Raw genomic sequence first — 20,854 nt, 5'->3', positions numbered from 1 at the left:
TTCTGTGTGTTTTCAAAAGCCACGAAAATCAGTTTTTATAGAGGAAGAAGATCGTAACTGATGGAGAAAATCAAGCCACAAAATAAATCGTGAGAGTAAAATCAGGGACAGTTACAAACGTTCAAAAAACTGAGTCAAAAGTCGTTGCGGGCTTCGTAACTGAACAATCTCATAAAACTGGAACGTCAGTTACGACTCGGCCCAAAAAGGTAGCCCCACCGCGCAAGTGCCACGAACCGAACCGGCCGGACGGCGGCGGCGCGCGTGTGGATGCCCCTTTCTAGCCCACAACAATAGGGAAAGCACTTCAAACATCAAAACACAAACACACATATTTAAACCAAGTATACCTTCCTTATCCCACCAATGTGGGACAAAGAGTTTTCCTCCAAAAATAAGAAACCTTCCTTTGCATTATTTCCAACACTAAAAGTACATTGTTCGGAACTAAATGAGCGATAGAGAGGGTAGATAAAATAATAGAGTACTTCATACGAAGCATAAGATTAAAGAACATACAAATTAAAGGCAAATATCAAACAAGATTAATTATTAAGGAATAATACTTTGTACTATTGTAGAACTATAGGATACTTTGTATCAAAATATAAAATAAAATTAAACCATACGAGCATTGTAAGGTATAATTTCCTTTTCTATTGCTGAATAATGAACTAAGATTCCACTGCATGAATCGTGCCGCATTGGGAAAGAGATGTTTGTCCTATCCTATTTTAGTTTTGTTTAATTAAGGATGTTTATCTTATTCTAATTTTGGTTTAACAGTTTCCCTCAAAGGAAAAAAAAAAAATTTGCTTAAGACGCAAATATCACGTATAGTAGTATTAGTATACATTGTGAATCCATTATCGGCATAATTTACTTAAAGAAGAAACATGAAATGTATAGGTTGCTTCTTCAAAAAAAAAAAAAAAAAAAAATGTATAGGTTGCAATTACACCATGGCCACGATAAATGTTGCTAGTGACTCATTCGGACTACAAGTGTCAAAACCACATTCGATCCAACCCAATTTGAAACCGACCAAAAAAATATCCGATTTAGATTTCAACTAACTCGCGTGAATATAATAATTTAGTATGACTCAACTTTAAAAATTAACCCGACCTGATCCGAACATCTTAATTGACACCTCTACTTCGGATTAACACATATTTTTCAATAATAAAACAAGAATATAAAGAGAATGGATCTACTCAAAACTGCATAATCGTTAAACTTTAAGAAACACTTGTTCCTCGGTTGTTACACTTTCACTTTCATGATAATAGAAAAAGCTATTTCATCTATATATTTTTAAACTTCTTTACAAAAAAATCATTTTAAAAACGATAGTAATACTTAGGGGCCGTTTGGTTGGGGTAATAATCAAAAGGAAAGGGAATGAACAATTCCCTTTGTTGATGTTTATTTGTCATTTTTTTTCATTCCCTTTACCCATTTTTAATTTTGAGTTTACCCAAAATCATTCTACATTGATTCCCCACCCCCAAGACTTTTGCATTCCCTTTCCCCAGCCACCACTACACCACGAGCTGCTACATTACCCAGTCACCCCCACAACCCAGGCAACTCGCCGGAACTCGTTGCACCTTCCCCTCTCCTCGCCGGAACGCATCACACCTCCCCTCCCCTCGCCGGATCGTGTTGCGCCTCCCCCTCCCCTCTCCGAGACCCTAGAATATCATCCTCCTACCCAAGCCACGACACAAGCCAGCCACGCAAACCCAGCCTATCTATCGCCCAAGATTCTGACGACACAAGCCATAATGAGTAGCAAGTTCACGATTTCTAAATTCGCGATTTTCAGTGACGTGGCGAATACGAGCGATTTTCAAATTCGCGATTTTCAGTGCGAATACGGGCGACGAGGGTGGGGGACCTTTAATATGTTGGTTTGGTTCTTTTAATCGACGATACCTCCCTTTTCCTTGCTCGAATCTTTGGTCAATTTAGATTCGTCAAAGATTCGTTGCAGTCAGCAGAAGATCCGTCACTTTCCAAATTTTTCTATTATTGGAGTTTAATTTGAAGGTCAAAGTTAAGAAGTGCCAGTTGTGGGTTGGGTTAGCTGCGGTAACCATGGATTAGGGGGATTTTTTTTTTTTTTTTTTTTTTTTTTTTTTTTATGTCTTGGATGATTTCCCAAAATAATGTAATAATATAAACTAATTCCTTATATACATCGGTTTAAAAACTATTTCCCACAATACCGTCCACCTAAGCTCGGTTTTAAGGTTCGGTATTTGCAAGCATAAAACCGCTAACATTATTGGCGGTTTTAACTATTATAGAACCTCTATTGTTGGCGGTATTAGAGGTTCTATGCATATAACCTCTATTGGTATTAGCGGTTCTATGCATAGAACCTCTATTGGTATTAGCGGTTCTTTATGTAAAACCTCTAATACCATTAGCGGTTCTATACAAAGAGTTGCTAGTGAGTTAAAGTAAAGGTTCTATGCATAGAACTTCTAATGGTATTAGCGGTTCTATGATAGAATCTCTAATGGTATTAGTGGTTCTATGATAGAACCTCTATTGGTATTAGCGGTTTTATACTGTTAAATTTCAAACCTAGTAACCGATCCTATGTAGAAAATAGTTTTAAAACCAACTTATTTAGGGAATTAATTTGTATTTTAGCATTATTTAGGGAAATCACTCCTTTTAAATGGTTAATCAAGGGTTAAACGTTAGATGATTGGAAAATGTCATGTCATAAATGATAAAAAATGGAGTTTGATAGTAAAATCAAAATTTTTAAAATTTTACATTAGTGAATTACAAGGTTTTTTTTTTTTTTTTTTTTTTTTTTTTTTTAAATTCGCGATAGTAATTTTCAAAATGATGTAAGTACACAATTGTAATTCACAAATTTTCTTAAAATTAATGTGTCATTTATTTTGTAAAACGGAGAGAGTAGTTCTTAAGCCGGATTATGGGTCATAAAACACCCAAATGCACTCAAAAGACAGTATTGGGACTTTGGGAGTACGATCAAATCGCATTGTACAGTACATTTGTACTCCTACTACTTCTGTACGTTTCTCAGTGTACCCCTGCTATAAAATTCAACTTCGTTCACCTCAGAGAAAAATCAACTTTCAGACATTAACAAAAAAATAATTGCTTGTATAAAAAAAATCTGAAAATTCAGCAAAGTTTAGATAGAGAATCGTCCGCATCTTTGAAGAGAGAATCTTTATCTAATTGTAAGCTTCCTTTATTACATTGAAATATATATTTGACTTTATTTGGATATATTTTGATGATCTTATTTTCATGATTTCTGGTATTGAGTTCAGGTTGTATCGAATTTGATCTTTATTATTAGGATAATTCAGTTCATTTATTCTTTTTTTTGTTTTCTTTCCTAATCAAAATTACATAAATAAATATAGTGATTCGAGTTTTTATAATGTTATATTATATGATCATAATTGGATTAGATAATATAGTATCGAATAGTGATTGCGACTTTTTATCTTTCTTGCTTTGATTCCGAATGAATAATTGTATTGAATAATCAAGAATTTAGTCATTAGGAATAAAAATTAATTATACTGAAATGTTGATGCGTTGACCGGTTAAAAATTTGGTCAATAATCAAAGGGTTTCTTTGATTTTCATCGATTAGTGTCAGATAATTGTTGTAGTTAAAAGAAATTAATTCAGGAAGAGGATCGATAAATTTTTGTTTCATGTAGCCGACCCCATTCTTTTGCGAATTAGACTCAGGTGTTACTGTGAATGTTGGATTAATTTCTGCATTTTTCTGTGTACAATCCTTAAGTTTATATCAGTTCTTTGAATGAATTGTGAATATTTTGACAGGTCCAAAATATGGAGAAAGAGCAAGAGATAGAGTGGGCTAAAGCACAAAATATTGCTGTGAGTGTTGATCTTCTTGAAGCTGCTAGAAAGCAGCTGGAATTTCTTGCTGTTGTTGATCGGAATCGATATTTGTATGAAAGTCCTGCTTTGGAATGGGCTATATACAGGTATAATTTTGGTCATTTTTCAATTCAATTCGATTCGATTCTGGTGCTTTTTTCTTTCAAGCAGTTGGGTTTGGTTGCCGTGATTTGAATTGTATCATGAACTTAACGATTAAATCTGGACGGAAGGAGTGGTATATATGTTGCTTACTGTCAGGATCTAAGTCAAATTTACAAAACTGAGAACTTGTGCTCCTATGCTAGAATGCCCATTTTTATTGTTTTTGTGATGTGTCTTTTTAGTTCTTGATATCTTACTTAAGAAGCATGAGGACACAATGATGGTTATTCCTTGTTCATCATTAGTTCATCCTTCAAATAGAACAACTTGATGATTTCTCAGTAATCTATGATGTGAAACTGGCTATTCTAGTACATTGGTACTTGTTTGGTTTTAAGGAAAGTGAGATCATGTTGATTACTTCTGCATTTCACCCCCATTTTATTGTCTTTTAATCTGAATGGTAGGTGGAGTGGGGGGTGGGAGAGATTGCACCTTATGGAAATAAGTGAAAAAATTCTTTTAAATAGTTGTGTAATTGCAATTTTTCGGATTTGACTTTGATATCTCAAGTGTATTTTAAGTGAAGGGTGAGTGCAGATAGGTTATAGGTTATCATAGACAGTGATGTGAATGTTCTGTGAGCTTTATCTTGGATTTGTGTTGATGGTTCTCTGTGGCTTTTTTCTATTTGACTTATGCATAGGCTGTACTCAGTTAATCATTGCGATATGCCTCTCTCAGGTACAATGCCTTTTGGCTTCCCTTGCTGGCCAAACATTCAGAGAATGCCGTATCAGAAGACCCGTTAGTTGTTCCTCTTGACTGTGAATGGATATGGCATTGCCATAGGCTCAATCCAGTAGGGTTCTGGACCTTAATAATCTCTTAATCCCTTGTCTTGTTTTTAAAGTATGTTGAATTTTGTATTGTACTTCTGTGAAACAGGTAAGATATAAGTCAGATTGTGAGGAGCGGTTTGGAAGAAACCTTGGCAACCATAACACCATCTCATCTGTTCAAGGAATATCAAAAGGCATAACTGAGGAGTTATGGAACAAAATGTATCCTGAAGAGTCATATGAGCTTGACTGTAACAGATCTTTTCCAGGAGATAGCTTGCAAAAGAGTGTTCAGAATGAAAAATTTACTAGTTATGACCTGGTTTCTGCTGTTAAAAGACAGGTCCCTTTCTCTTTTCAGGTAATGGAAGCTCCTAGTATATGACAGTTAATAATGCTACAGTGATGTTAATGAGGATAAACATGACATGAGGTCCAACTATGGTTCAGTTCTGTTTATTACGTGTTTTTTTGTTTTAGAAAGATCTCATTTGTAATGATGAAAAAATTGAAGCTTTCATTAATCAATCTGAATGATATTTGAGGCCTTACTTCACACTCATGCGGTGAGAGTAATGCTGAACCAACCTGTCTCCCTCTAATTCCTTCCTCCACTTTCCTGTTTATGATTTAAAGTTAAGGGTTTCCCTTAATACCAGTCCCATGAAACGCAATGTTTTAATTACTAGTCCAGTTTTTGTATGTTATTTCTTTTCCTGAGGCTCAAAATGCTACGGATGTTTATAAATCGCTGTTAACTTGCTTCTGAAATTGTACTCATTTGTTATGAGTGTTATTACTAATGTTACCTGTATGCTCCCTTGTTGGCAGGTTGCGAGGCCACATATGTCTGATGATCTCTTTCTTCAGGAAGCAGTGGCCAGATATAAAGGGTTTTTGCATCTTATCAGGACTAACAGAAAGAACAACATAAAACGTTTTTGTGTTCCTACTTATGATGTTGATCTGATCTGGCACTCACACCAATTATATCCCGTTTCTTATTGTAATGACCTTCTTAAGTTAATGGGCAAGGTGTTAGAGCATGATGACACTGACTCTGACAGAACAAAAGGGAAGAAACTAGACACTGGATTTTCTGATACTACCAAGCAGTGGGAGGACACGTTTGGCTTAAGGTATTGGAAAGCGGGGGCAATGTATAGAGGAGCTACTCCAACTCCCGTTACACAACTTCCTATCCCGTTCACTAATGAGGCCAAGAAGCTACATGCACCCAACATATGCGATAATTTCATTCAATTTCCCGAATTGAACGCTATAGAGGTATTTCTGGGACTGTGCCTTGATGATATTTCTATGTAGCTGTCTCCTCCCCTTTCTCTGTTTTCTTTAATCTTTACACATCTGTAACATTCTGAAATTGGTTGAGCACACGAGGTTTCATTATAATGAGCAAGCTTATCTGCTGTGGAACTATACCCCTTTTGGTATTTGACAATCATATGCTGCAGTGTGCTTTACAACTTCAATGGGAATGAGCATGTGCTGTACCATAGAAAGCTGTTTCATAATGAGGCGGATTTATATTGTTTTATTGCTAAATATATTCAGATGGTAATAGTTGCTAATGAAACTTTTGTTTAATGCTTGGCTTGACATTCAATGCGCACTGTCTGCTGCGCTCCTTACGTTATTTGAAGCGTTTTTAAATGCAATTGAACGCAAGTCAAAAAATTTCATGATTGTGTTGATGATCATATAGTGTAGTGTTATAGACCTTATAGTCGATTCTGTAGTGAAGCTTAGAAAAGCTTGTAAACTTCTTGCATTGGGATTTGAAATTTTAATATATTTGCTGTTATATACCCCAGTAAGCCATGATTTCTTCTACTTTTATTTTTCAGGTTCTTTTGGAATTTATAGAAATAAAGAATTTGCCTGAGGCTCACAAAGGAAACATCCATGTCTCCTTCAGTAAGAAACAACCTGATAAGCTTTTTAGCGCCAAGAGAACTTTGAGCATTTTATCCGAGTCTGGAGAAAAACAGGTTGCTTATTTCCAGTGTGAGCCTATTGGAGAGTTTCTCTTTGAGCTTAATTGTCAATTGCCTTCAAACATACCATTATCTAAATCATTCAAACCATTTGGTTCTTGCTCCCTCTCATTGCAAGAATGTGTGGCTTCTGGATCGCAACTTACTGTAAATAAATGGCTCCCTGCGGTTCCCCTACCTGGTATCTTAGCTTCTAAGCCTATCCTTCTGCATGTTTCTCTTTCATTTACTCTTCCGACATCAGCAGTACAAGTTTTTCATCTGTTGCGGTCTCAACCTTTCTACAAAAGTTCTTGTTATTTCCCACTTCCCAAGATAGGGAAGACTAAACATGCTAAAAGCCGTACCTGTATTACTGATGATGATGGAAATGATGTTCTTAATCTTCAAATGAGGTATGGATATAATTTGTCACATTTTTAAGATCAACTTTGGAGCTTTTGTGTTTAGTTTCCTACTTGCCTGTGAAAGTCGTAGGTTAAAATAAATAATTAAACCAAACTTGACTGTGTTTAATGGTTGGCTTCTCATGGTGACCATCAGACCCCATATTCAAGCCCTCTACTTAAGCATCTGCAGAGGTTTTCCGTGCTACCTTTCTATTGTCTCCTTTTATACCGGAGCACAACTTCAACGGTAGCCCTTTGTAGTGTCTCAAAAGTGGATTGCTTCTTGTGGATATTAGGTTAAGTCCCGTGCCATGCACGGTAATAATTAAACTTTACAATAAAAATTGTAAATTGAATAGTGTTAATTCAACAATAATTTAACCAAAAACAATATTTGTAATAAAATAATAGTCTCTAATTAAAGATATTGATGATCAAAGTTGTGTCTCGACAACTGTACAAATCCAACTATAACTTATAAAAAAAAAACGGAGGAGTATAATGTACTAAAATGATTTTGTTCAGTTGTTCATATAAACGTTATGTATAATTTTCAAAGTAGGCTATCAAAACAATTTTTTCTACTTTTAATTAAAATAAATTTTAAGTTGGAGGAAAAAAAATTGATAGTATTATAATAATCTTGGATATTGATATATTTCAATACTTAGGGCCTTTTCACATTTACTTAATTTCTTTTCATTTCAGTTAAGTTCAGTTTAGTCAGCTCTTAATTTCTCTCTCACATAAAATATTCAGTTCAGCTCCAATCAGTTCAGTTCAGCTCAGCTCAGTTTAATAAATGTGAACAGGCCCTTAATTTTAATTTATGTTAGTATATTTGTAACTAAAAGATTCTTATTATATAAAATATATGTTAAAAAAATAATAATAAAAAAATTAATTGAGTATGATTGGATTAATGTGTTGTCAAAACGGAAATAAGTATTATGAGTAGATTACAAAATGGAAGTCATTCAAATTTGGCAAAAAAAAAAAAAAAAAAAAAGGCGGGAAAATTTTTAATGACATTGTGACAAGTGTCACTTTAAGTTCGCTTTTAGTATAGGTTAATTGATTGATTGATATTTTTTATTAGGATATAAACCTAAAACCTTTAGTTTGTTTATTTATCAATTTATTTATGGTCATTCTAATTCTACACCAGCTGTTTCTCTTGGTTTAGCATCTACCAGACTACCACTTAAGAATTAGTGATGGATACCTGCAATATCTTACTCTTTCACCATTTATGGCGTTATCGTTTCTCAGGGAATTGAGCAAGGACATGACAAGAAGTACCTCTGAGTTGCTAAAAGAGGTACACTACATCACAGACTCTGGTAAAACACATATTTTGGCAGAGTTTCAGGGAAATGAGTGGTTAATTAAGGGGACCCATGGCTCCTTTAAGCTTCACAATGCTTCTGGAAATGATAGTCATCTCTTTGAGCTTGTCGGTCATAAGATGGTAATACTTCTGCTATCTTGCTTGAATTTGTTGTCTAAGTAATTAGGACTAAACTTTTATCAGCTTTCCTAGCTCCTTCTACAAATCCCGTGATAGAAATTCCTTTCATTGTTTAAACTTTGCTTGGATCCGTATTCAGTAAATAGTAAATAATATCCTGTGAATTGAACTTTTGCAAAGGTGAAACTTTTTGCTGGAAGGAGGCTGGACTTTGAGCCCAAACACTGCAAAAAACAGAACAGTGAATATGATTTTATGACTGCAGTTGAATTCTCCGCAAAGTATCCTTATGGAAGGGCGACAGCACTGATTGATTTTAAAAATGGAATCTTCAAGGTATCCTATATATGATCGAGGACTTTATCCTGTATTCATATTCCCCTTCCTTGTCTCATATTGCTTATTTCCCTTCTTGTCGTAAACAGGTCAAGGATGAATGGATGATACTAACTGGCATCACTTTAACTTTCATTTTATCTGATATACTCAAAAGAAAGGGTGGTTTCACTGCCAAAGTAGGTTCTAAGGAAAACATATTAAACCAAGTGATCCAAGTAACCACTTCTCCTGATAATTCTGAAAATGTAATAGAGGCGAAAGTGGAGGCGGCTAGTGGTGACATAGGGATACAAGGAAATTCTCAAAGTGGTGGTTGTGGGAGTGGCTGTGGCAGTGGTTGTGGAAACATGGTCCAGAGTGCTGGGTGTGGCAGTGGATGTGGTAGTGGTTGCGGAAATATGGTCCAGAGTGGTGGATGTGGCAGCGGATGTGGCAGTGGTTGTGGCAGTGGTTGTGGAAACATGATCAAGAGTAGTGGATGTGGAAGTGGTTGTGGAAGCGAATGTGGCAGTTATTGTAGTGACCTGGTCCAGAGTGGTGGATGTGGCAGTAAATGTGGCATTGAATGCGGAAACATGGTTCAGAGTGGTGGTGGATGTGGAAGCGGTTGTGGTGGTGGTTGTAAAGGTTTTGGTGGATATGGTGGTGGTTTTGGACACATGGTCAAGAGTGGTGGCTGTGATGGCAGTGGCGGTTGCGGCAGTGGTTGTGGTGGCAATAATTTATCGCATAATGATAATGTTGGTGCCTGTGACTTGCCAAAGGTGGAGGCTTCCATAGTGAATGAGCCTGTAGCAGCCTAATTAGTACAATCTCCACAAATGTGTTGTTGCTTGTAAGCCTAATTAGTTGTTTTATTGTTGTTTGTCCAAAGCTGTGTATAAATAAGTTTGTTTATGGGGATATAAAGGGTTTCGTAAATAAACCGTCATTCTCCTTGTATATCACGATGAAGTCTTTGCTTTGTGTTTAAGATGTCCAATGTACCTTTACATGTTAAATAAAATGTTTTAAGAACAATTACAATTATAGTTTGTGGATTTCTTGGTTAAAGCCTAGTACCCATTTTGAGATTAAATTCCGTCTATATTAAATTCTTTTCGCTTTCTTTATACCAAAATCAAACTTTACAAGTTTCCACTAATTATTTCAAAATTTATTCAATGAAATAATATTATACTCCCTCCGTCCCAAAAAGAACGCCCATTTGGCCAAAATTTTGTCCCAAAAAGAATGACCCATTTGCATTAAAACACCCACCAATTTGCTACAATATTTGTGCAATATTAGCTTCCCCATATAAAAATTTGATTTTCCATGTTATTTTATTACTTTTTCTCTCTATTTTTTTACAAATCCCATGTAAATTTATCTTTCCAATATAAATTTACTTCTTTTTACTTGATTTCCTTAATACCCGCGTAATCATATTAATTTCCTTAATACCTGCGTAATCAACCCAAATGGGTCGTTCTTTTTGGAACGGAGAGAGTATTAAATACGGAAGTATCAAATAGAGTAGAAAAACTGGAAAAGTATCAATTAATATAATTCTGGTAGGGAATTGGACCCTCCAATATATTAAGAAGCTTTTAGTGAAAGTTTGAAATTTGCAACTTCTCTAAATTCTTTTCAGTTGCCAATTCTTTTCAATCACTTTCATGACTTATAAAAAGTATGAAATATACTATCAATATTGCTGAATATTCAATAAATTAATTATCAAAATAGCGACTGAAATCAGATTTCGCTGACAATTTGTAGTCCTATAAACTGCAAAGTAAGGAATAATGAATTAATGATGCTTAAGGAAATTATAAATTTTTACTGTAATAAGTTAAGAAGACAAACTGAAATCGGATTTCGCTGACAAATTTTTAATTGAAGTATGACGTGATTGAAATAAGTTAAGAAGACAAATATAATTGAAATATAAATTTTAACTATTTCAGAAATTCATGTACAAGTAATAATAAATATTATGGTATCTTGAATCTTATTTCATCTCTTTCTAGTGTAAAAACAGTAAAACTATGAGTTAATAAGGGCACAAATGAAACTTTCATAAACCATAACGAATACTCCGTACCACTTAAAAAAAGGTGTCAACGATATCTAAACAGTTTAACATAGTACCGCTAACATAAGTAAAATGCTAATTCTGAATTTAAAGCACACCATTATAATCCGATGAAAGACAATGCATAGTTTGATTACTCCAAGTTCACTGTAATAAATAGAAGCGTACAAAGTTTAGAAATTCAATATTACAAGTACATTTCACCAAAGCCAAGGATCTAACCTTCAAATTCTACACATTAACTACTAATTATAGACAATGAAAACATTTAAACCTTTGCTACCAAGTAGTAGCAAATTCCCTTTAGATACAAGAGAAAAGAAAGAGCACATTAATCCAATATCAACAAATAAAAAGGATAGATGGGTCGCAACAACCATCAATTAAGCAGCAACAACACAGAGCAGACAAACTGCAACATCACTTAAAATTATTAGCATTCATCAACCACCAAACCCAATTCAATTGCAAGTATGTATTTTTGATAGAGTATATAAATTGATTCTGTTTCAACTATGGTATTAAGAGCTAGCGTGACACAAAATTCACGAGTTCAAACCTCATTCACCCCCAAACTTTCAAGTGCAATATTTCGAGCCAGGAAACACTCTACTTGTAAATTCAATCTATGTACTCCTGTGTCTCATGATTGCAAATTTATTTTTCAAAACGGCTATCAATACACAATATTGACTGCAATTACTGACAAATACTCTTATTAAAAAGTTGCATAAACTTGGTTTAAGAAGAGGGATTCACACTTGATAACTTTTCGGAATGGAGCAAATGCAACTCAAATAGACTTCCTGCTCACAAGGAGCATAGATAGACAAAGTTGCATAAACTGTAAGGTTATCCCAGGGGAGAGTGTGGTCACCCAACACCGGCTATTGGTAATGACTATTCGTCTGAAAGAGAAGGCGAAGAAAAAAGTTAGACAAGAAGAACCAAGGATAAGATGGTGGACCCTAAGGGATGCAAAAGCTAAGGTTTTTACAGAAAAGGTAATTGAAGAAGCGGATTGGGATGGAGAGGTGGATCCGGACAAGACTTGGTTACGAATGAAGAACTGTTTCCTAAGAGTGGCCAAAGAGGTCTTAGGGGAAGTAAGGGGAAGAACTTCGGTACAGAGAGATACTTCGTGGTGGAATGAAGAGGTGAAAGCAGTAATTAAGCAAAAAAGGGAATGCTATCAAGCCTTAGGAAAATGTAGGAGTGATGAAACCTTTGCAGCGTATAAGGAGGCTAAGAGTAAGGCAAAGGCAGCTGTTCGCCAAGCAAAAGAAAAGGCATATCAGGAGGTTTATGAAAAGCTTGATTCCAAGGAGGGAGAAAGGATCATTTATAAGATGGCAAAGAGAAGACAAGAGGCAAGGAAGGATATTGGCATGGTGAAGTGTGTCAAAGATAAGAACCAAATGGTCCTAGTGCAAGAGGAGGGCATCAAGGACAGGTGGAAGGGGTACTTCGATGAATTATTTAATGGAAGTAATGGAGTTGTGATAGGAGATACCTCTATGAGTGATGAAGAAATCAACATGGAGTATGTGCGAAGGATTAGGAGAGTAGAGGTGGAGATTGCACTGAGGAAGATGAAACCTAAGAAGGCGGTTGGCCCTGATGGGGTACCGATAGAGGTGTGGAGGTGTTTGGGTAAGATTGGTATTGATTGGTTAACAAACCTTTTCAACAAGATATGGACGGCTACAAGGATCCCACAAGATTGGAGGAAGAGCACCTTGGTCCCGGTTTATAAAAACAAAGGAGACGCTCAAGATTGTTCTAATTATCGAGGAATTAAGCTTATGAGCCATACTATGAAGTTGTGGGAAAGGGTGATTGAACAAAGGTTGAGGGCATGCACAAGCATTTCAGATAACCAATTTGGTTTTATGCCTGGGAGATCTACTATGGAGGCAATCCATTTGATAAGACAAATGATGGAGTTTTATAGGGTAAAGAAGAAAGATCTTCATATGGTCTTTATTGATTTAGAGAAGGCATATGACAAGGTGCCAAGAGAGATACTTTGGTGGGCAATGTTGAAGAAAGGTATCCCACGAAGGTATGTAGACCTAGTTAAGGATATGTATCGGGATGTGTCAACAAATGTGAGGACATGCGGAGGGTTGACAAAAGATTTCCCTATTACAATCGGATTGCATCAAGGGTCTGCATTAAGCCCTTTTCTTTTTGCAACGGTTCTAGATGAATTAACTAGACCAATTCAAGATGAGGTTCCATGGTGTATGCTGTTCGCAGATGATATCGTTTTGGTGGATGAGACTAAGGATGGGGTTAATGTCAAGTTGGAGCAATGGAGGCAAAGGTTGGAATCTAGAGGGTTTAAGCTAAGTCGGAGTAAGACTGAATATTTGGTATGTCGTTTTGGCACTCAGAGGGGGACAAGCAATGAAGTGGTGAGTTTGGATGGAAAGGATTTGACCATGAGTGAATGTTTTAAGTACCTAGGGTCGATCATCCAGAAGAATGGTGACATTGATCAAGACGTGACCCACAGGATTAAGTCAGGGTGGCTTAAATGGAGAGCGGCCACGGGAGTGTTATGCGACCGCAGCATTCCCTTAAAGTTGAAGGGAAAATTCTACAGGACTGCCATAAGACCAGTGTTGCTATATGGTACAGAATGTTGGGCTTCTAAGAAAGAGCATATTAAAAAGATGGAGGTTACGGAAATGCGCATGTTAAGGTGGATGTGTGGAAACACTTTAAGAGATAGAATCAGAAATGAGGTTATTCGCAAGAAAGTAGGTGTGGCGGGCATTGTAGATAAATTAAGGGAAAATCGTCTGCGTTGGTTTGGACATGTAAGACGGAGACCCGAGGGTGCACCGGTGCGAAGAGTGGAAGAGTGGGACCATGGAGGGATTAAACGAGGAAGAGGGAGACCAAAGATGACTTGGTTGGAAGGAGTGAGGAAGGATATGAAGTGCATGGATTTACGTGAGGATGAAGTTTTGGATCGTAAGGGATGGAGGAGAAAGATTTATGTTGATGACTACACGGAATAATCAAATTTGGTTCATGTTAGCCGACCCCACTTTTGGGATTAAGGCTTTGATTGATTGATTGATTGATTGATTGACTCTTATTAAAAAGTTGATTTTCTAATATTACAATGGAATTCCTATTACAAATTGACAAAGTTTAAAAGACAGAAGTAGTACATCAATTTAATATATATTTTTTAATACTATTAGCAAAAATCTAGGACTAAAGTTTTAAGTTTGAATTTAAAGAAAGAAAGGAAATTATTTTAAAAATACAATAAAAATAAAATTTGAAAATAGTTTCAAAATGTGGAAAGCTAAACTTCGCCCTCGAATATCTAACTAACGCCCGCAAAATAAACTAAAATTACAAATTTACCCTCTCAATTTACCCCCCTCTTCATACTACCCACCACCACCACCACCACCTCCTCCTCCTCCTCCTCTTTTAACCAACAACTCCTTACCTCCGGTTTCACGATTTACACACCCGCGGTTATGACGATTAAGGACAAAGGGAAGTCGGTCGCCGGCGGAGAAAAATGTGTGTTTTTTTAATTTTTTGAATTCGCGGCAAACGCCTAAATTTTTCGCACATCCTAGGCTAAAACGCCTAGTTCGTGTGATCAACCGTGTGGTTGTATGAAAAATCTCGGCGTTTGAGGTGAAACGTTTAGTTTTTTAGAATACCCTAGGCTGAAACGCCTAGTTTTTTAGAATAGCCTAGGCTGAAACGCCTAGTTTTTTAGAATAGCCTAGGCTAAAACGCCTAGTTTTTTTAGAATACCCTAGGTTGAAACGAAAAAACTAGGCATTTCAGCCTAGGGTATTCTAAAAAACTAGGCGTTTCCTAGGTTTTGAATTTTTTTTAAAAAATTATCGCAACGTACTGATTTCGTACGGTTCGATGACCCTTCAGCGAGCGTCTAAGGTTGTGTTTCTTGTATTTCGTCGTTGTCCATAAGATCTAATGAATTTGATTTTGCAAAATTTAAAAAATTTCTTTAATTTTGAAACTCATGGTGGAAGGGGTGGTTGTTCGATGAGCATTGGTGGCCGTTGACCACTAGAGAGAACGGTAAATGAGATAAAAATTAATTATTTTTATAATCGTTATTATAAGGATAAATATGTAATTTAATTTTATTTTGCGGGCGTTAGTTAGATATTCGAGGGCGATATTTAACAACCCTCTTCAAAATTCATATTAAAAAAAAAGAGTATGATATCGATGGATTATACTTCGTATATCACAAGTTCACAACCAAAAATTTGAATACATCATCAATGACGAAAAATAATTAAAACAAAATAAAATTTTGGTAAGATAAGTCGAAAATAATGGAGTATCATATAATACAACTGTTGCATATAGAGAAGATACGGTAGTTACCAGCCCTCAAGGAAACCAGTTTGACTCCTACGCGGAGGCGGTGGAGCTGCATATTGATATTGATATTGTGGTGGTGCCATTACCGGAGGTCCTTGATAATACCCTGTTTTTATTCATTTCATTTTAGGGAGGTACAATTAACTATCCAAGTTTACATGTGTTATGCTGAAATTTTCACCTATGAATTCTTATATTCTACCAATAGTCAGGTTACAGGTTACAGGTCAAGCAAAGTACATGTCGAAGATAGCTACGAAGCTGATGTCCAGGAATCAAGCAAGCTAAGCATAGTCTCAGAGAAAATTCTCCGGAATCTTTGAGTCAAGCCTCTACCCGTGGAAGTAGGAACCATTTTCTACAACCTAGCCGTTGCAGAAGACCAATTCAAACTAGGAAGTCTTTGACCAGGAAATAGGGAGAAAAAGAAGGAACCACTTCAGCCCTCAATCCCGAAATCCTAGGAGCAGTATGGAAGTGCCGTTGAAGAGATCCTGGAAGGTTTTCCAAGCATATAAGAGGAGAGACGACCATAGGGAAAGGCATCACAAATATTATAGCCATAATTATTAAGTACAATCAGAGAACTATTGTTCAAATGGTTAAATTGCAACCTACATTGTAACCTGTAAAACTTGATTACTTAGTGGATTGGTGGACTCATAGCCACCTGCAGTTTTTACCCTTAGTCTTGGGGTTTTCTACGTCACCATCTCTTGTGTCTTCTCCCCCTTTTCCCCTTTTTCGTTCTCGTGGATTCCAATCATGCTAATTTCATCAATTCAATCTAGCTGTAATTATCGCAACCCAGGTCGAACCTGGTGATCAGTTTTTTTTACCAAAACAGTTTGGCGCTGTCTGTGGGGATACAGTCAGATAAATTGGTCCACCCTTCATCATGGGAGAAGATCCAGATCCAAATGCAAACGCATTAATCGAGCAACTGCACGAAGAGCAAAAAGCCTCCATCGAGCGAAGCCAGAAGCTGGAAGAAGAATCTCAAGCAACCCTGGCGAGGCTTAAAGCTGAATTTGAAGCATCCTTGGAGAAGCTATCCAAAGAGCTCGAATCTGTCAGGAGCAATAAAAAGAAGAAGGTAAAAATTGATGACATACTTCAATTCATCCTGGTATCCTCTGATGAATCTGAAGAAGAAGACGAGAGAGAAAAATCTCGCGGTAATGAGGAGCAGAGTGGTGGGGATCCTAACCCTATGGCCAGAGAAGTTGCCGTTATCAAAGCTCAAAATCGGAAGATGATGAAGCTCCTGACTCGGCTACCAGGTGCTCCCAAACCTGTAGCCTATGAATCTCGTGATGGATTCGCTGAATCCCCCTTCATGGAGGAAATAGCTAAAGTGCGCATTCCCACAAAGCTAAGCATTCCCTCCTTTCCAAAGATGTACGATGGAACCACTGACCCTCAAGATCACGTGGCCCAGTACAAGAAAAAAATGTGGCAGTTATCAATACCGTGGGAACTAATCGAACAAACCATGTGTAAGTCCTTTGGCGCTACCTTATCAGGACCTGCACTCCAATGGCTTATTAATCTGAAGTCAGGTACCATCGCCAGCTTCTCTAGCTTGGTGAACAAATTCTATCAGCAATTCGCCACCAGCCGAGAGCTAGATAAGCAAAGCAGTGACCTGTATCGGATCGTTCAGAAGCAAAACGAGACGACCTGGCAATACTGGGACAGGTTCAATCGGGAAATGGTCAGTATAAAGAATTGTGACCACTCAACTGCTATTGATGTAACACCCCGACCCCAAACAAATTAGGGAGGGGCCTATTGTCACGAAATGCGCATCGAGGGCCAACAACTGTCCCCACAGACCAACACGAGTCCTTCCGACGCATTTTGTCCTCACTCATGCGCACCCCGAGAAAACTTCCCAGGAGGTCACCCATCCCAAGACTACTCCCAGCCAAGCACGCTTAACTATGGAGTATTCTTAGCATATGAGCTCCCTAAAAGGAAGATGCATCTTGTTGATATGAGTAATTGAGTAGTATATCAAACTCCTTTAAAGCAATCATGAGGGGTATTACAATTGAAGCTTTCCGCAAGGGTCTCAATTATAGATCCAGGTTATATTATGAGCTGACAAGATATTCGTGTTCCTCATTAGAAGAAGTCAGAACCAGAGCTATGGCTGAAGTCCGTGTAGAAGAGGACGAGCATGCCAGAAATTGGGTTGAGAGGAGACCATCGGGATATTCGGGGAACCAATCTTTCAACAATCAAAACCCTGGAACCAGGCAAGGTAGCTGGCAGCCAAGGCGCGGCAATGTCAACAACATATCTGAACCAGGAGCAGGTGAAGGCTCCAGCAGGCCAGCAATAGAGTACCATCCAGATGTCAGCTCGTATGGTTTCGACACTAATATAGTAGGGATAGTAAACGCCCTCAAAGATATCGGACCACATGTTAGATGGCCCAGGAAGAGTGACAAGCCTGAGCACCAGAAAGATAAATCAAAGTGGTGTGAATACCACGGAGATCATGGGCATAGGACTGACGAATGTAACAGTCTTAAGAGAGAAGTAGCTTGGCTACTCAAGAAAGGTTATCTGAAAGATCTCCTCGAGAAAAAAGGATAGGGACCTGAAATCAAGCGAGAAGCCCCATCAGGGCCGCCAGCTTCACCAACCCCAGGTGTCGTGATTTAAGCAATATCAGGAGGATTAGCATCAGCGGTTTAACCTACTCCAGTGCGAAGTGTATCTCAAGAATTGGTACCTCAACATCCAGCATTCCCCAAACCTATCCAAGTAGTGAAGAAAAGAAGTTGGATGATATGGCAGTTGTATTCGACGAGAGCAGGTTCAATGAGCCAGAGCATCATGACTGCTTGGTGATCTCCCTCCATGTGGGTCACTGCAAAATGAAGAGAGTATTGGTAGATAATGGAAGCTCAGCCATTATAATTTTCAAGGATGCCCTAGATCAAGCCGGCTTCAAGGAATCAGATATCATCAAGAGGTCTACAGTTCTAGTTGGGTTCAATGGCGAACCTATGAATTCCCTAGGAGAAATCCAGCTTCCAACGTTGCTCAAAGGGGTTAATATGATGCACAAGTTCTACGTGATAGACTGCAAGACTGCTTACAATGTGATAGTAGGAGCCCCATGGATCCATAAAATGAAAGCCATCCCATCAACCTATCACCAGCTGCTCAAGTTCCCAAGCCCATGGGGAGTAGCAGTAGTCGAAGGAGATAAGAGGAAGGCACGAGAATGCTACCAGCTCGCCCTGAAACCCCATGGCCCTGCCATCTAGCAATTACAGCAAAATCCAGCACCCAAGCGTCCAGATGAGTTACAATTAGATGAAGTTGTGCTGGATGAATCAAAGCCAGAGCAAAAAGTCAAAATTGGAGCTGCAGTAACGACAGAACAGAAAGATGCTATCATTAAGTGCCTCAAAGAAAATTCATATTCCTTCGCATGGTCACATCAAGATATGAAAGGAATCAGGCCCGAAATCATTACGCACAAATTAAATGTGGATCCCAGTGCAAGACCAGTAAAGCAGAAGAGGAGAAAATTCGCCCCAGAACGCAACCAGATCATTAATGAAGAAGTTCAGAAGCTGCTAGATACCAGGAAGATAAGGGAGGTCAAATATCCAGATTGGCTAGCTAACGTGGTTGTTGTCAGCAAGAAGAATGGAACCTGGAGGGTCTGCATCGACTTCACATATCTAAACAAAGCATACCCCAAAGACCCGTTCCCTCTCCCTCACATAGACTCAATGGTAGATGCAACAGCTGGCCACGAGCTACTCAGCTTCATGGACGCATATTCTGGCTACAACCAGATACTGATGCACCCGGAGGACTAGGAGAAAACAGCTTTCATGACAGATAAAGGAATCTATTGCTACAAAGTGATGCCGTTCGGTCTGAAGAACGCAGGTTCAACCTATCAAAGGCTAGTTAACATAATGTTCAAAGACCAGTTGGGGGACACCATGGAAGTTTACATCGATGATATGTTAGTCAAGTCCAAGCAAGCAGCTAATCATGTGAGCCATCTAGAAGAATCTTTCGGCATCCTCCGGAAGTACAAGATGAAGCTGAACCCATCCAAATGCTCATTCGGTGTAGCTGCAGGTAAGTTTCTGGGCTACATAGTCACTCAACGAGGAATCGAAGCTAGCCCAGACCAGGTACGCGCTATAATTGATATTCAATCACCTAGAAACCTGAAAGAGGTACAAAAATTAACAGGTAGAGTAGCTGCATTAAATAGGTTTATCTCGAGATCATCAGATAAATGTCATTTGTTTTAGAAAAATTTGTTAATTACTACCTCAAAAAAGGGGTCTTTGTAAATTACTACCCACAAAAAAAGTTGTTAATTACTACCCTAAAACTGGTTAATTCTATAGATTGCTACCCTTTTTCCTAATTAGGTGATTTAATCTCTTAATGACATAATTATCCGACTAATTTCTAATTATTTGCATTTAAGGCATGATTAATTATATAAACCCTAATACCACCTATAAACCACCACTGCACCACCTCCGACAGCCCCCTTACCCCATCCCATCCATCTCCGGCATCCCCCTTATCCCATCCCCACCATCTCCGGCAGCCTACACCCGCCCCGGCATCCACCCCACCTCTAAACCACCCATTGCACCACCTCTAAACCCCCAACAATCCCTCCCACCTTCGAAATATCCCCCCTCCCCACCCGCCGGCGACCCTAACCCCGTCCCCCTTGCCAAAGAACCTTATTAGGCCCTCCCTAAGCCTCCTCCACCCTTTCCCCCCCTTAATCACCACCCTAAAGTTCCTAAATTAAAATCCTAAAGCCCTAAAATTGAAACCCTAGGATGGTGATTAGGGGAAAAAGGGATAAAGGCAGATTGGGGATGGTCGAGAAAAGTTTTCCGGTGAGGGGTAGGGGATTAGGGCTGCCACGGGTGGGGAGGGGGTTATTGTGAAAGAGAGGTGGTTTTAGGGTGGGCAGATGGTGGTTTTAGGGTGGGGACCGAGAAAGGGGTGTTGTCATGGTGGAGAGTTAGAGGAGGCAGGTTCGGTGGTGAATGGAGGGTGGCCGGAGGTGGTGCTATGGTGGTGTGGAGGTGGTTGATAAGTGTTTTATTTGTCCACTTATCATGGCATTTTTAGCACAATTTTGTTGTCATTTTTCCCTCTTTACCCCCCTTTCCGACTCCTTTTTGTGTATGATTACAACTTTTGGCTTCCCCGTTCCTTTTTATGTGTGTGTTCGTGTTTGTAGATGCAAGGAGAAATTGGTCATATAGCAT

The 20,854-nt window shown here is 38.2% G+C and overlaps 2 protein-coding genes across 2 annotated transcripts; both read left to right on the top strand.

Annotated features, from left to right (window-relative positions):
• Positions 1–3,083: 3,083 nt before the first annotated feature.
• Positions 3,084–10,111, top strand: LOC145600214 (glycine-rich domain-containing protein 1-like). The gene is made up of 9 exons (XM_081656118.1): positions 3,084–3,236; positions 3,859–4,025; positions 4,768–4,885; positions 4,972–5,226; positions 5,697–6,152; positions 6,734–7,278; positions 8,545–8,743; positions 8,924–9,079; positions 9,169–10,111. The coding sequence occupies exons 2-9, from the start codon at positions 3,868–3,870 to the stop codon at positions 9,883–9,885; spliced, it is 2,604 nt and encodes an 867-aa protein (XP_081512244.1). The 5' UTR covers positions 3,084–3,236; positions 3,859–3,867; the 3' UTR covers positions 9,886–10,111.
• Positions 10,112–18,367: 8,256 nt separating this feature from the next.
• Positions 18,368–19,414, top strand: LOC145600865 (uncharacterized). The gene is made up of 2 exons (XM_081656720.1): positions 18,368–18,799; positions 18,851–19,414. The coding sequence occupies exons 1-2, from the start codon at positions 18,368–18,370 to the stop codon at positions 19,412–19,414; spliced, it is 996 nt and encodes a 331-aa protein (XP_081512846.1).
• The last annotated feature ends 1,440 nt before the right edge of the window (positions 19,415–20,854 follow it).

Source organism: Chenopodium album, chromosome 21 (genome assembly GCF_948465745.1).
Source record: "Chenopodium album chromosome 21, dcCheAlbu1.1, whole genome shotgun sequence".
NCBI lineage: Eukaryota > Viridiplantae > Streptophyta > Magnoliopsida > Caryophyllales > Amaranthaceae > Chenopodium > Chenopodium album.
Note: the sequence above shows the minus strand (reverse complement) of the source record. Positions and strands in the feature narration are given on the sequence as shown.